Raw genomic sequence first — 14,061 nt, forward strand, 5'->3', positions numbered from 1 at the left:
GTCGGGAGCCAGCTTCCAGAGCAGAAGTAGGGAAGTGGTGCCCATGACCTCAAACATATGGACCAAGAAGGGAAAGTGGTGACTGAAGAGCAGTTAAGAGCACTAGTGGAGATCTGTGCAGCCAGTCTTAGGACTCTGGCAGATCTCTTGTGCAACATGATAGCCTCTATTAACCATATGGCTTTTTTTTTAAAAACACGCTCCTCGGTCGTGGGCTGACAAAGTTATTGCGACATCATCAGCCCTCCCCTTTAGAGCTTTATTTAATGGCATTTATTTTTTACAGAGAAAGTGGAGCGACTTCACTCCACCTCTGAACCTTTTCCCCCACCCCACCCCAGGCAGAGGGAAGATGAAGCAAGTTCCACCAGTCAATCTGCCTTCAGATCTTTTATGGAGCTAAGTGAAGCAATGTAAAGACAGAATATCTATCTTTAAAATCTTCCCCCCCCCCCCACTATAAAAGGGCCTAGTGATATCACTGCTGTTACAACACTGACATTTTTTTCTCCAACCTACTTATCTGCAAGCTATTTCTTAACCAAGAGTCTTCCATGAGGAAAGACAAGTCCAACTCCTGTTAAAAAAAATTCACATCTCTTCAACACTAAAATACATTCCAGAGTTCAATCTAAAAGTCCTTCTAAATGTTGTTGTCTTACTGTTTGTCGACTATGTAAATCAACTAATGCTTACAGTATACAAATGGTAGAATTCCAGAATACTGGAATACCCCACCTTTATTATGGAAAAGCTACTATGGCGAGCTTTCTTCTTGTCGAGGTGTTCTGAGCCAAGCTCCCTGTAACTACATTAATGAAGGCTTGTTGTGTTTCATCCAATATATGGGATGAAGTGGTCAAGATTATTAGATGCAAGGCTGTGCCAGGAGAGAAAGGCACAAGTTCAAACAGTGACCAAATTAAGCTCAACTCCAATATAAAACACTATTTCTCCAAGCTCTCCCTGAAATCAATCAGGACTAATATTTTCAGCAATTCTGTATTTAATTAGGTTTGAATCCATTATGTCACAATAGTTTCCTCCAGGCCAAGGTCCAATACTTGTACCAATGTTCAAATACTCAAGGTGGAGGGGAATTTATTTATCTCAGCTCTTTAAACCTAAACCGATTCAACTAATCAGTATTTCTGATTTTCAAGACGCTGCTCAAGTTTCATCACAAAAGCTGATTCTGTGTTCATTCTAATACAACACAGTTGCATTCCCAGAAAACTTACCTACATTGTAATTTTATGTACTGTAACCCTCCTTTTCTAATTAAACCCATAGGTCAGGGTGGTCAAACTTACTGAGTGCAAGAGCCACACATGACAAACATTGGATGGTTTAAGACCCCCAAGACATGAAAAAATCTTACATACACATTTTACTCTTGGATGCACATTTTAATACAAAAATTTAATATAAATATTAAGAAATACAAGTACATAATAATATATATATTTTAACCTCCTAATTTGTATTAGTTTTAATAGTTAAAAAGCCCACATATCAACGTACACATGCAAGAGTCTAGTTTTGTGAACCAATTTTTAGGTTAAAATTTAGAGGGTTGATTAATACACGCACTACTTTTGACCATTCGAAGTACCTGTCGTTCAAGGCCTCAGGAGCTCGGATGAGGTGGTAGTCAGCACCAGATGGCATGCTCACATTGGGGGAAATCAGGTGCTCAGATAGGCAGGCGAACTGGTCCTAGGTTAGAGTCCCCAAACATGGCATTGGGAGCTCCAATGGGAGGGCAGCCTGGGCAAGAATCTGTATTGAGGAATCGGGATTTCGAGAGCTGGTGGCCTTGACGAGAGTCCTTGTCAAAGGCAGGCAGCCTGGGCCTTGGCGAGAAAATGCGATCGAGGAGTCAGGAGCTCCAGTGAGTGGGCAGCCTGGGCCTAGGTGAGAGTCTGTGGTCAATGATCAGGAATTTGGATGGGTGGGCAGGTGCCCTGGGCCTAGGTGAGAGTCTGGGTCGAAGCATCATCATCTTGTTTATATTGCAAGTACAAAGCATCTTGGGTTTTCTTTAATTCTGCTCACCAAGGACATTTCATGGCCCCTTTTGAACTTCCTCATGCCCTGCTTGAACTCTTTCCTGCAACCTTCATATTCCTCCAGTGCCCTACCTGATTTATCTTCCTAAACCTTAACATACACTTCCTTTTTCCTTCTTGACAAAGTTAATGACCTTCCACATCATCCAAGGTTCTAGTATTTGGCATCCTTCTTTCATACTGGAATATGCCAGTCCTGGACTAGAGTTAGTCCTTAAACAACTCCCATATGACAGAATTGGGGTAGCCTGTTAACAGCTACTTCCAGTAGCTCCTATCGAATGTCAGAATAGGCCCCTCCCACCAACACTAGTAGTAAGCATGTTGAAGTAACTAATTCATGACAGGAAACGCACCAACCCAGCAGAAACAGTTTAAATCTCTTCAATTTCCAATATATACTTGCAAGGGGAATTTATTCTTTGAGTCCACTTGAAAGTTAGCGACCTGTCATTGCAACAAATTTAATGCACCTGACCTGCAGCAGAGAATCATTAAACTAACAAAGTACAGAGTACCCCAAAACATATCACCTTATTTACTGAGATGCAGATGCTGGAACCCAAGTTAAACACTTTTTTCTTTGGATAGTTAACTCTTCCACAGGAATTCCTTCAAAAATAATGAATGCACCCAAATAAAATTAAAAGAAACATCAAATTCAAAAAAGCAAAAATGAATGTTATCCATTTGAAAGTGGGGGGGTGGAGGAAGGAAACGCATGGCATTGACAGACAAAATAGCCATCAATTTCAAAGTGAGAATGATATTCCAGTTACTAATTTCTGTAAATTAAGTTAGGCCATGTACCTTGCAATAACCATGGTTATTTTTACAAAAATAATCTTATTTCCATACCATACACAAATTTAATCAGTTTTTCTCTTTTCCCAACCTTAGTTTGTCCTTTTCTCTTTTCAAAAGCTAAAATCAGTAATTTCTCATTTCCTTCAACCATTCTTTTCATCTCGTTTGTAAATGAGTTCTGTCACTGAAGTTACAAATTTTCTACTTTTCCAAGACACGGTACTAAATTTCTTTGCATTGTGCAATAAATGATCTGATTATATAATCTTATATCAAGATTACCCCAAGCCTGGTGTTGACCATAAATGTGAACCGAATTTCAGTGTACAAGACTCTGCCTTGACATCTACAGATGATGCAGCTTTATATCAGACTCACATACCATCGAGAGTGTGGCAATAGTACCCTGCTAGCAATCACAACATCCTTAAACTTCCTTAATTGTGCTAACTTGTGGCTTTACTATTTTCACAATTATCCTTTTTCCACAATGGATTCAATCTCAATTTCTTATTTGAAAGAGGAATTCCAAAGGACCCAAAAGGGGATGAAATCTAATTTGGAGTCACCTTTGTGCAGAAAACTAGGTTCATGAGATTTCTATTGAGGGAGGCATAAAAAAAAATTAGGACATTCACAAATGCTTAAAACATACTCACCAATGGTAAGGTCATGAACAGGCTGGAATCTCTTGTCTGTAAACTGTAATAATAAACAAGACTTTCCAACACCTGCAAAACAAATAAGATTTTAATTATTTTTAAATTCTCAATTCACTATACAAACTGGTAACAAAATAACATTACTTATTTAAGATATATAATATAAAAATGTTTGAACATGTCATCTTGCATTTAACTATCCACATTCAATCTCAATTTTGTAAAAATGCAGAGATCATAAACCAAGTACATGGTCTGATTGTGATGGGAGAATCAGATAAAAGTTTAAAAAAAGAAACAGAGGGAAAAAAATTGAACTATGATTTTACCTAAAGTATGATCATTTTTTTGGAAAAAGGGTGTTATAAAATATAGTGACCAAATATTAACACAGTTTTCATACAAAAAAATGATAAAGAAAAATAAATCTTGGTATGCCCTAAATACACTCACTGTCCAATGATACAATTATATATGGCACGGTATATTTCACCATGCAATTTATTTTAAATGCCTGACCTCCATTGGCATTTGTTCAGCAATGAATTGCCTTGGACTCAGGCTGTATACAGGGTTTGTATTGAGATGCCTTGAACAAGTGGAGTCACGACTCACACCTGAGATGACGGTCTCCAGAAGGTACCCTCGCTTGGATGGGGAGGAAAACTGCCATCTCCCTTTTCATTAGATACATAACTCTAATTCAGCCTCAAGATTTCTGCACACCATCAAGCTTCATATAACCATATAACCACTTACAGCACAGAACAGGCCAGTTCGGCTCTACTAGTCCATGCCGTAACAAATCCCCACCTTCCTCGTCCCACTGACCAGCACCCGGTCCATACCCCTCCAGTCCTCTCCTATCCATGTAACTATGCAGTCTTTCCTTACATGTAACCAATGATCCCGCCTCGACCACATCTGTCGGAAGCTCATTCCACATCCCGACCACCCTTTGTGTAAAGAAATTTCCCCTCAATTTTCCCCCTTCAATCATAAACCATGTCCTCTAGTTTGAATCTACCCCACTCTTAATTGAAAAAGCCTATCCACGTTTACTTTGTCTGTCCCTTTTAAAATCTTAAACACCTCTATCAAGTCCCCCCTCAATCTTCTACGCTCCAGAGAAAAAAGCCCCAGTCTGCACAACTTTTCCCTGTAACTCAAACCTTGAAATCCTGTCAACATTCTCGTGAACCTTCTCTGCACTCTCTCTATTTTGTTTATATCTTTCCTATAATTTGGTGACCAAAACTGTACACAGTACTCCAAATTTGGCCTCACCAATGCCTTGTACAATTTCATCATAACCTCCCTACTCTTGAATTCAATACTCCGATTTATGAAGGCCAACATTCCAAATGCCTTCTTCACCACACCACACCTGAGTATCAGCCTTGAGGGTACTATTTACCACAACTCCCAAATCCCTTTGTTGCTCTGCACATCTCAATAGCCTACCATTTAATCCATATGACCTATTTAGATTTGCCCTTCCAAAATGTAACACCTCACACTTATCTGTATTAAATTCCATCAGCCATTTCTCAGCTCACACCTCCAGCCTTCCAAAATCACCTTTTAATCTACGGTAATCTTCCTCACTGTCCACAACACCACCAATCTTTGTATCATCCGCAAACTTGCTTATCCAATTCTCCAGCCCTACTTCCAGATCGTTAATATATATATATAACAAACAATAGTGGACAGAGGACCGATCCCTGAGGAACTCCACTAGTCACCGGCCTCCAATTGGACAAACAATTTTCTACCACTACTCTCTGACACCTCCCATTCAACCATTGCTGAATCCATTTCACTACCTCCTCATTTATACCTAATGTCTCCACCTTTTTTCCTAACCTCCTGTGGGGAACTTTGTCAAAAGCTTTACTAAAGTCTAAATAGACAACATCCACAGCTTTTCCTTCATCAGCCTTTTTTGTAACCCCCTTGAAAAACTCAATCAGGTTTGTCAAGCATGATCTACCCCTGACAAAACCATGCTGATTTCTCCCTATCAATCCCTGTACCTCCAAATATTTGTAAATACCATCCCTCAGAACACTTTCCATCAACTTGCCCACCACAGACGTCAGACTCACGGGCCTATAATTCCCAGGTTTACATTTAGACCCTTTCTTAAGCAGCAGAACCACATGCGCCACCCTCCAATCCTTTGGCACCATCCCCGTGGCCAGTGACATCCTAAATATCTCTGTTAATGGCCCCACTATCTGTCCACTAGTCTCCCTGAGTGTCCTTGGGAATATTTTGTCCGGTCCCAGAGATTTATCCACCTTTATCTTTTTCAACACAGCTATCAGTACCTCCTCGGTTATCCTTATATGCTTCATTACCTGCCCACTATTTTTCTTTACCTCAACTGGTTCAATATTTTTTTCCCTAGTGAATACCGAGGCAAAGAAATCATTCAAAATTTCCCCCATTTCCTCTGACTTCTCACTCAGCCTACTTTCACTATCAACAAGGGGTCCAATTTTATCCCTCACTAATCTTTTACTTTTAATGTACTTATAGAAACCCTTTGGATTTATTTTTACTCTGTCTGCCAAAGCCTCTTCGTGCCTTTTTTTGGCCTTTCTAATTTCTTTCTTAAGATTCCTTCTACACTCCTTGTAGTCCTCCTTCAAATTGTCAGCTCCCTGTTCTTTATACCTCTTGTACACCTCCCTTTTTCTCCTAACCAAATTTCCAATATTCCTCAAAAACCAAGCCTCCCTATGACTTCCAGCCTTTCCTTTGATCCTCACTGGGACATAACTACTCTGTACCCTCAAAATTTCTTTTTTGAATATCCTCCATTTTTCATTTACACCCTCACCTGAAATATCCTGTCCCACTCAATACTCCCCAAATCCCTTCTTATTCCTTCGAAATTTGCTCTTCTCCAATTCAGAACCTCAACTTTAGGCCCCTCCTTGCTCTTCCCTGAAACTACCTTAAAACTAATAGAATTAAGATCACTAGACCCAATTGGATCTCCAACATTAATGTCTGATACCTGACCTAGCTCATTCCCTAACAGGAGATCCAGTATTATGCTGTCCTGAGTTGGTTCTTCTAATTGATTCAAAAAACAATCTTGAACACATTTAACGAACTCTAGCCCATCCAGCCCTCTAACTGTATGGGTATCCCAATTCATGTTTAGCAATCACAGCTGAAGATGCATTGGAGAAGTTGCCAGATGTGGAGCCAGAGGAGGAGAGACAACAGCTTTCAACATATTCAAAGCATGATGACAAAACATAGGATACAGGAATTCATCAATACATAGATAGACCAAATGGCCTCAGCAATGTCACATCAAGTCTGTACCAGGCAAAGTACTGCTGGGCCCTACTGCATTACCTGCCCAATATCAGCCTTGCATGCAGCATCATACAATGCACGTCACATTGCTGCTGGAGTGCCAAAGGGCAGACAATCATTTTGCAGTTACAGCGGCACACAGAAAATGAAGAGTAAGAATTTGCACAGCAAAGCGAGGTACCAGTCTAATTAATGCTCCGAGGTCTCCAAAAATATATGTTTCAATGCATATTCTTTGGGTGATCTAGAGTCAAGTGAAATACTGGTAAACCACCGTACAGTTGGTTGGTAGCAGATATTTGAACAGCATAAAACCAAGGGTATCAATAAGAAGATCAACACTAGACAATTTTATGGACTTGCAGCAGAGGTATTCTTCACCTGACAAAGGCCATTTTGGAGTTAATAGTGTCAGTACCACTGATCAATTTCAAAGCTACAGTACAATTCCGATTATCCAAAATTGGATTCTCTGAAATCCTAATTTAACCAATTTTTTAAAAAAAATTCATATCTATGAAGATAAAAACAAATTAGAAATCCTCATTTATCCAAAATTTTTTTGGAGCTGAACTGACAAAGGTTGAAACAAATTAATCCAACATGGAATTAGTACAGCAATCGTCTTCATTTCAGGTAACTTCTTCCCCTCTCTTGTTCCATTTCTTCTTTACCTTTCTCAGTTGACCTTTCTCTCCAACTCTCCTCAAAACTGCGTGCCACTGTCTCCCAGCTGCAAGCAGTTGAAGAATCCTTTGTCCCGGTGCCATCAAGGAGAGCAGACTTCTGGGCAGGACCCTCGGGCTTAGTGGCATTCCTCACCTTCCTCGGCACAGCAGAGCTCCCCAACGCTGACTCCAAAACTCCCTCAGGCTACTACCACACACCAGACTCCCCAGTGTGCATGTTCAGTAGGCCTAACAGGGGAGGATTTGGAGTTGGGACTCTCGTGGTCAGGCTCCTATCTGCCCAGTTACCGGAGCCACCAACGACTTGCCAGTGAGGTTTCCACTGGTCTGGGAAGCCACCCCAGGGAACAGCAGAACTTGCTTGTCAGGGATTAGATGAGGTTGGGAGGTCTCCATGATCAGTGGCAGCCAGCAATTTTTTTTTAAACAATGTTTTAATGCTTTAAAAGCCTTCTCTTGTTTGTTGTTGTTTAAACATTGATACAAATGATTGGCTGTTGCGACTGGGCTGTTTTTTTTTAAAAAATGTCCAGTTCTCCAAAAAACCATTTATCTGACATAGACCCCAATCCTGACCATTTTGCTTAATCAGAGTTGTACGGTAATTTATGCTGTGTATTAAAGCCAAACTCCTTGTTGCAGCTCCCAAAATTATTCTTAGATTTAAAAAGGCCTTAGATAACATTTTTAAAGGTTTTCAAAGTTTAGATTTATTGTCAGAATACGTACATAACTCGCATTCCCTTTCTACAGACAAGTAGAATTTCTACTTGTCAGTAGTACAAAATTATACTTACAATATGTAGAAAATAGAAACAGAAACAAGTGCAAATAAATTGCAATACAGAAAATATTCAATAATAAATAATGTGAAAATTAAGGGTCTTTAAATGATTTCTCTGATTGAGTTTATTATTTCAGAGTCTGATGGTGGAGGGGAGCAGCTGTTCCTGAACCTGGAGGCATGATTCTTGTGGCATTGATACATCTTTCCTGATGGCAGCAGCGAAAAAAAGAGCTTGCCTGAGGTGGTGTGGATCCTTGATTGTGGCTGCTCTCCGAAACCGGCATTCCATGTTGATTAACTCGATGATGGGGAGTGATTTGCTTATCATGTACTGGGCTGCATCCACGACATTTTTCAGGACTTTCCACTCAGAGGTATTGGTGCCCTGTACCAAACCATGTTGCAGCCAGTCAGTACACTTTCCTCTACACATTTGTAGAAGTTTGACAATGTTTCAATGTCATGCCAAATCTCCACAAAAGCCTGAGAAAGTAGAGGCACTTCCTTCACAAAGCCATCTGTGTGTTGGGTTCAGGAAAAGTCTTCTGATAATAGTAACTCCCAGGAATTTAAATTTGTTTATCCTTTACATCTCTGATCAGAAGCACGATATCAACAGTGATGAAATGTTTTGAAAGGTTGGTGATGAGGCATATCAGTTCCTGCCTGAGCAGTGACATCGATCCATTCCAGTTCGCCTATCCCGGCAACAAGTCTACTAGCTCTACACAAAGCCCTGGAACACCTGGACAGCAAAGATGCACATATCAGGATGTTCTTTATTGACTACAGATTGGCATTTAAAACTGCTCAGCAAATTCCAAGACCTAGAAGTGAACACCCCACTGTGTAATTGGATCACAGATTTCCTCACCTCCAGACCATAATCAGTGAAGATTGCCAAAAACTTCTCCATAATCTCCATCAGTACCAGAGCACCACAGGACTGTGCTTAATCCCCTGCTCTATTCACCTTACACCTACGACTGTGTAGCTTGGTATGACAATAACACCATCTACAAATTTGCCGATAATACCACAGTATCTGAAAACTCCCGAAAAAGTATAGGCGCTGGCGTGCTTTCTTCACAACACCATTTATACGTTGGGTCCAGGAAAGATCCTCTGAGATAGTGAGTTCCAAGAACTTAAATTTGCTCACCGTCTCCACCTCTGATGTTGCCTCGACTGCCCCAGGCGCACCCCGGCGCCTCGACTGCCCCAGGCGCACCCCGGCGCCTCGACTGCCCCAGGCGCACCCCGGCGCCTCGACTGCCCCAGGCGCACCCCGGCGCCTCGACTGCCCCAGGCGCACCCCGGCGCCTCGACTGCCCCAGGCGCACCCCGGCGCCTCGACTGCCCCAGGCGCACCCCGGCGCCTCGACTGCCCCAGGCGCACCCCGGCGCCTCGACTGCCCCAGGCGCACCCCGGCGCCTCGACTGCCCCAGGCGCACCCCGGCGCCTCGACTGCCCCAGGCGCACCCCGGCGCCTCGACTGCCCCAGGCGCACCCCGGCGCCTCGACTGCCCCAGGCGCACCCCGGCGCCTCGACTGCCCCAGGCGCACCCCGGCGCCTCGACTGCCCCAGGCGCACCCCGGCGCCTCGACTGCCCCAGGCGCACCCCGGCGCCTCGACTGCCCCAGGCGCACCCCGGCGCCTCGACTGCCCCAGGCGCACCCCGGCGCCTCGACTGCCCCAGGCGCACCCCGGCGCCTCGACTGCCCCAGGCGCACCCCGGCGCCTCGACTGCCCCAGGCGCACCCCGGCGCCTCGACTGCCCCAGGCGCACCCCGGCGCCTCGACTGCCCCAGGCGCACCCCGGCGCCTCGACTGCCCCAGGCGCACCCCGGCGCCTCGACTGCCCCAGGCGCACCCCGGCGCCTCGACTGCCCCAGGCGCACCCCGGCGCCTCGACTGCCCCAGGCGCACCCCGGCGCCTCGACTGCCCCAGGCGCACCCCGGCGCCTCGACTGCCCCAGGCGCACCCCGGCGCCTCGACTGCCCCAGGCGCACCCCGGCGCCTCGACTGCCCCAGGCGCACCCCGGCGCCTCGACTGCCCCAGGCGCACCCCGGCGCCTCGACTGCCCCAGGCGCACCCCGGCGCCTCGACTGCCCCAGGCGCACCCCGGCGCCTCGACTGCCCCAGGCGCACCCCGGCGCCTCGACTGCCCCAGGCGCACCCCGGCGCCTCGACTGCCCCAGGCGCACCCCGGCGCCTCGACTGCCCCAGGCGCACCCCGGCGCCTCGACTGCCCCAGGCGCACCCCGGCGCCTCGACTGCCCCAGGCGCACCCCGGCGCCTCGACTGCCCCAGGCGCACCCCGGCGCCTCGACTTCAAGTTTGTGGAGATTTGGTTTGACACCAGAAACCCTGGCATATTTATATAGATGTGTGGTGGAAAATGTGTACACCGGCTGCATCATGGGCTGGTATAGCGACACTAATATTTAAAGCCTTTCAAAAGGTAGGGCACAACGCAGGACATCACAGACAAAACTCTCCCCACTATAGCAAATATCTACAGGGAAAGCTGCCGTCAAAGAGCTGCAGCAATCCACACCACCCAGCACACACACTATTCTCGCTGCGCCATCAGGAAAGAGATTTAGGTACCACTAGACTCACACCATCAGGTTTAAGAATGGCTGCTACCTACCCCTTTACCATCAGAATCCTCAAAAACAAAGTCAATCAGAGGCTCACTTAAGGTCTCTTACTTGAGCACTTTATTGATTTTCTTTGCTCTCTGTATCGCAGCTTGCTTACATTTGTGCCTTACACTAGACAAGTTATATTGCATACATGTTACATTCTAAAAGTCATATTACATGACAATAATTGAACCTTTATTTTATCTTTCAGTTCTTTTATCTATGTGTTTATTTATTTAGCATGCTATACACAGATTTTTTTTGTACTACCAATTAATGATAATTCTGCTACTCCTGCAGGAAAAAGGAATTTCAGGGATGTATGTGATATCATGTTTGTACTCTGACAATAAATATCACTGGATCATGCACCTCTGGGATTCACCTCCTGAAGTCCTCAATCAGCCCCTTGGTTTAGTGACATTGAGTGCAAGGTTTTCGTTAGTACACCATTCAGCCAAGTTTTCAATCTCCCTCCTCTATGCTGTCGATGGTGTTATTGTACTGAGTCACACAGTCATAGGTGCAAAGTGAATAGAGCAAGGGGCCAAGAACACAGCCCTGCGATGCTCTAGTACTGATGGAGATTGTGAAGGAGATGTTCCTACCAGGCCACACTGATTGTGGTCTGGAGGAGTGCAAATTCAGGATCCAACTACACAGTTGGGTATGAAGGCCCAGGTCTTGGATCAGCTTTTCTCCACAAAAGCATAACATATCACTGCAAACATCTTTGCTTTTAGCATGATAACATTTTTGTTACTGCCAATGCTAGAGTTTTACCAGCTGGTGTCACTGATAGCAAAGCAGTTGTCTCATTTTATTTTGGTAATTTGTCCTTCACTTAAGGATTCCCCAAGAAGTAAACCTCACGTATTAATTTCATGCATTTTTGCATTAATTTGTTTGCATAATGGGCCAAAGCTAAAACCAAAGACATTATGGAAATAATTTTGAACAGTAAACAGTCAATAAAATTCCTAGAACTTACTACCATTTAAGCAGAGCATGGAAATTTTAACTGAACTATGTCAGAAATAGATAAACTATGGAATAATTTTAGAACTACATAATTATGGTAGCTACAGCCACTGTTTAAGATCACTTCATTTTTCTGTTTCAGAAGAGAAAATTTGGACCATATAAAAGTTACACATTTAGTATTGTTTATTTATTTATCTTGGATAAAAGCACAACTCCAAACATCACGATAATAAAATTCATAGAAAATGAACAAATCAATCAGACAGTTCAGCTTGATAGTTAGAAAAAAGTTACCATGTCTTGCATTGTTAAATTTGAGACGGTAATGAAGTCAATGAGTTAATATATTTAATTAAAGCTCAAGTGGTGATATGGTGTGTAATGCTCAACAACGGTCACTGATTAAAGAGTCCAAGGGATCAATCAGATTTCCAAAATTGGGGAAAGCAAAATGTATTTAGTCTATGCATGTATTCAAGTTCCAAAATATTGATTTAAAATATTGACATTGAAATATGATCCAAATGAAGCTTTTCACATGAAAATCATTTATCACGACCTTCATTTATTTTTTGCCATTTAATTTTTTTTAAAACTTTATTCGTTCAAAATACAGATAATAAGTAACATATAACAATAAACAAAGCATGAACATTATATATATATATAAAAAAGAAAAAAAGGAACACCCCCCCTTTCAGCCAACTCTCTTAAGGAGAGCCATAAAGAAAAAAAAATAAAGTAAAGCATACATATTAAAAAAAACTATAGTTAACCACGAAACATATGTATTTTTTTCCATTATTAAACAAACAATATTTCATCTCATTATGTCAAAAGTCTCAAATTTAATCATTTCAGGCAAAATCATATCTCCACTGAACACATTTTACCAAATATTGAACTTGATAAAAAATACGCTTATGCTTAATCAGACTGTTTAAACTCCGAACATTAAAAGTAGCAAACTTCAACTTTGACATATCCACTAATATTACTAAAAACTAATAAATATATAAAGACTCAGATCAACGTAAATAGGCCCTCCAATAGGAGAAAAAGAAACCACAAATTAAAGTCTAAATAAAATGAAGATAAAAAGATAAAAAGAAAAAAAAAAGATAAAAAGAACCCCCCCCCAAAAAAAACTACCAAAAGGTAGTAATCCCTAAACAAAAGTTGGGTGTGGATCACCCACCAATGGCTGATGACTAGTAGAATATAGAGCAAATTTCTCCCTCCCCAGCCAAACAAAGAATAACAACAAGATATCATAACATAAAAAGTAAAAATAAAAAAAGTTCTTCTATTCACCCAAGAGATTCCAGACTCAGTGACCCCATTTCAAGGAAACAGACTCTTTCCATTCCCATTTCTGCCGTTTCTTCCATTTCCAGAACAACCAGACTTTTCTTTAGAAGACAATGGTGGGCTATGTCTTTGTCCTCTTACATCTGGCAACGAGTCAGCAAAACTCATTGCTTCACGCTCATTCTCAAAAAACCGAGATTGAAAGTCTCCACAAAACACCTTCAACACTGCCGGATAGCGAAAAGTAGACTTAACCTTTACGCCACAAAACTTCTTTAACTGGATTAAATTGACGCCGACGCTGAATAACCTCTTGACTCAAATCAGGATAGAAAAAAACTCTACTATTCTGAATCATTAACGGGGCTTGTCGTTGTCTCGCGTTTTGCACTGCTAAACAAAGTATTGTTTCTCTGTCCAAATAATTCAAACATCGAATTATCACGAGTCTCGGTGGTTGACCAGGTAGAGGTCTTCTTCTTAAGGCTCTATGAGCTCTTTCCAATACCAGACCTCCAGAGAAAAATTCCTGCCCCAGTATTTGTGGAATCCATTCGGTAAAAAAACGAAGAGGATCTTGTTCTTCCATACCTTCTGGCAAACCAACAATCTTCACATTATTCCTTCTACTTTGATTCTCCAAATAATCTACTTTCCTCTCTAACTCCCTCTCACGTTCTCGCAATTCTTTAACGATTTTTCCACCTCCAACACTTTTTCTGTATTAGAAGCCACTTGTTGTTGACATTTCA

At 42.6% G+C, this 14,061-nt stretch overlaps 1 protein-coding gene across 1 annotated transcript in view; it reads right to left on the minus strand.

Moving 5' to 3' along the window:
- The window catches only part of rab2a (RAB2A, member RAS oncogene family), a 77,606-nt gene that overhangs the window by 49,867 nt on the left and 13,678 nt on the right, over positions 1-14,061 (minus strand). The window contains exon 2 of the mRNA XM_069921421.1: positions 3,539-3,610. Within this exon, the coding sequence (XP_069777522.1) occupies positions 3,539-3,610 (72 nt within the window). The remainder of the gene's footprint in view (positions 1-3,538; positions 3,611-14,061) is intronic.

The sequence above is a fragment of the Narcine bancroftii genome, chromosome 2 (genome assembly GCF_036971445.1).
Source record: "Narcine bancroftii isolate sNarBan1 chromosome 2, sNarBan1.hap1, whole genome shotgun sequence".
NCBI classification, from domain to species: domain Eukaryota; kingdom Metazoa; phylum Chordata; class Chondrichthyes; order Torpediniformes; family Narcinidae; genus Narcine; species Narcine bancroftii.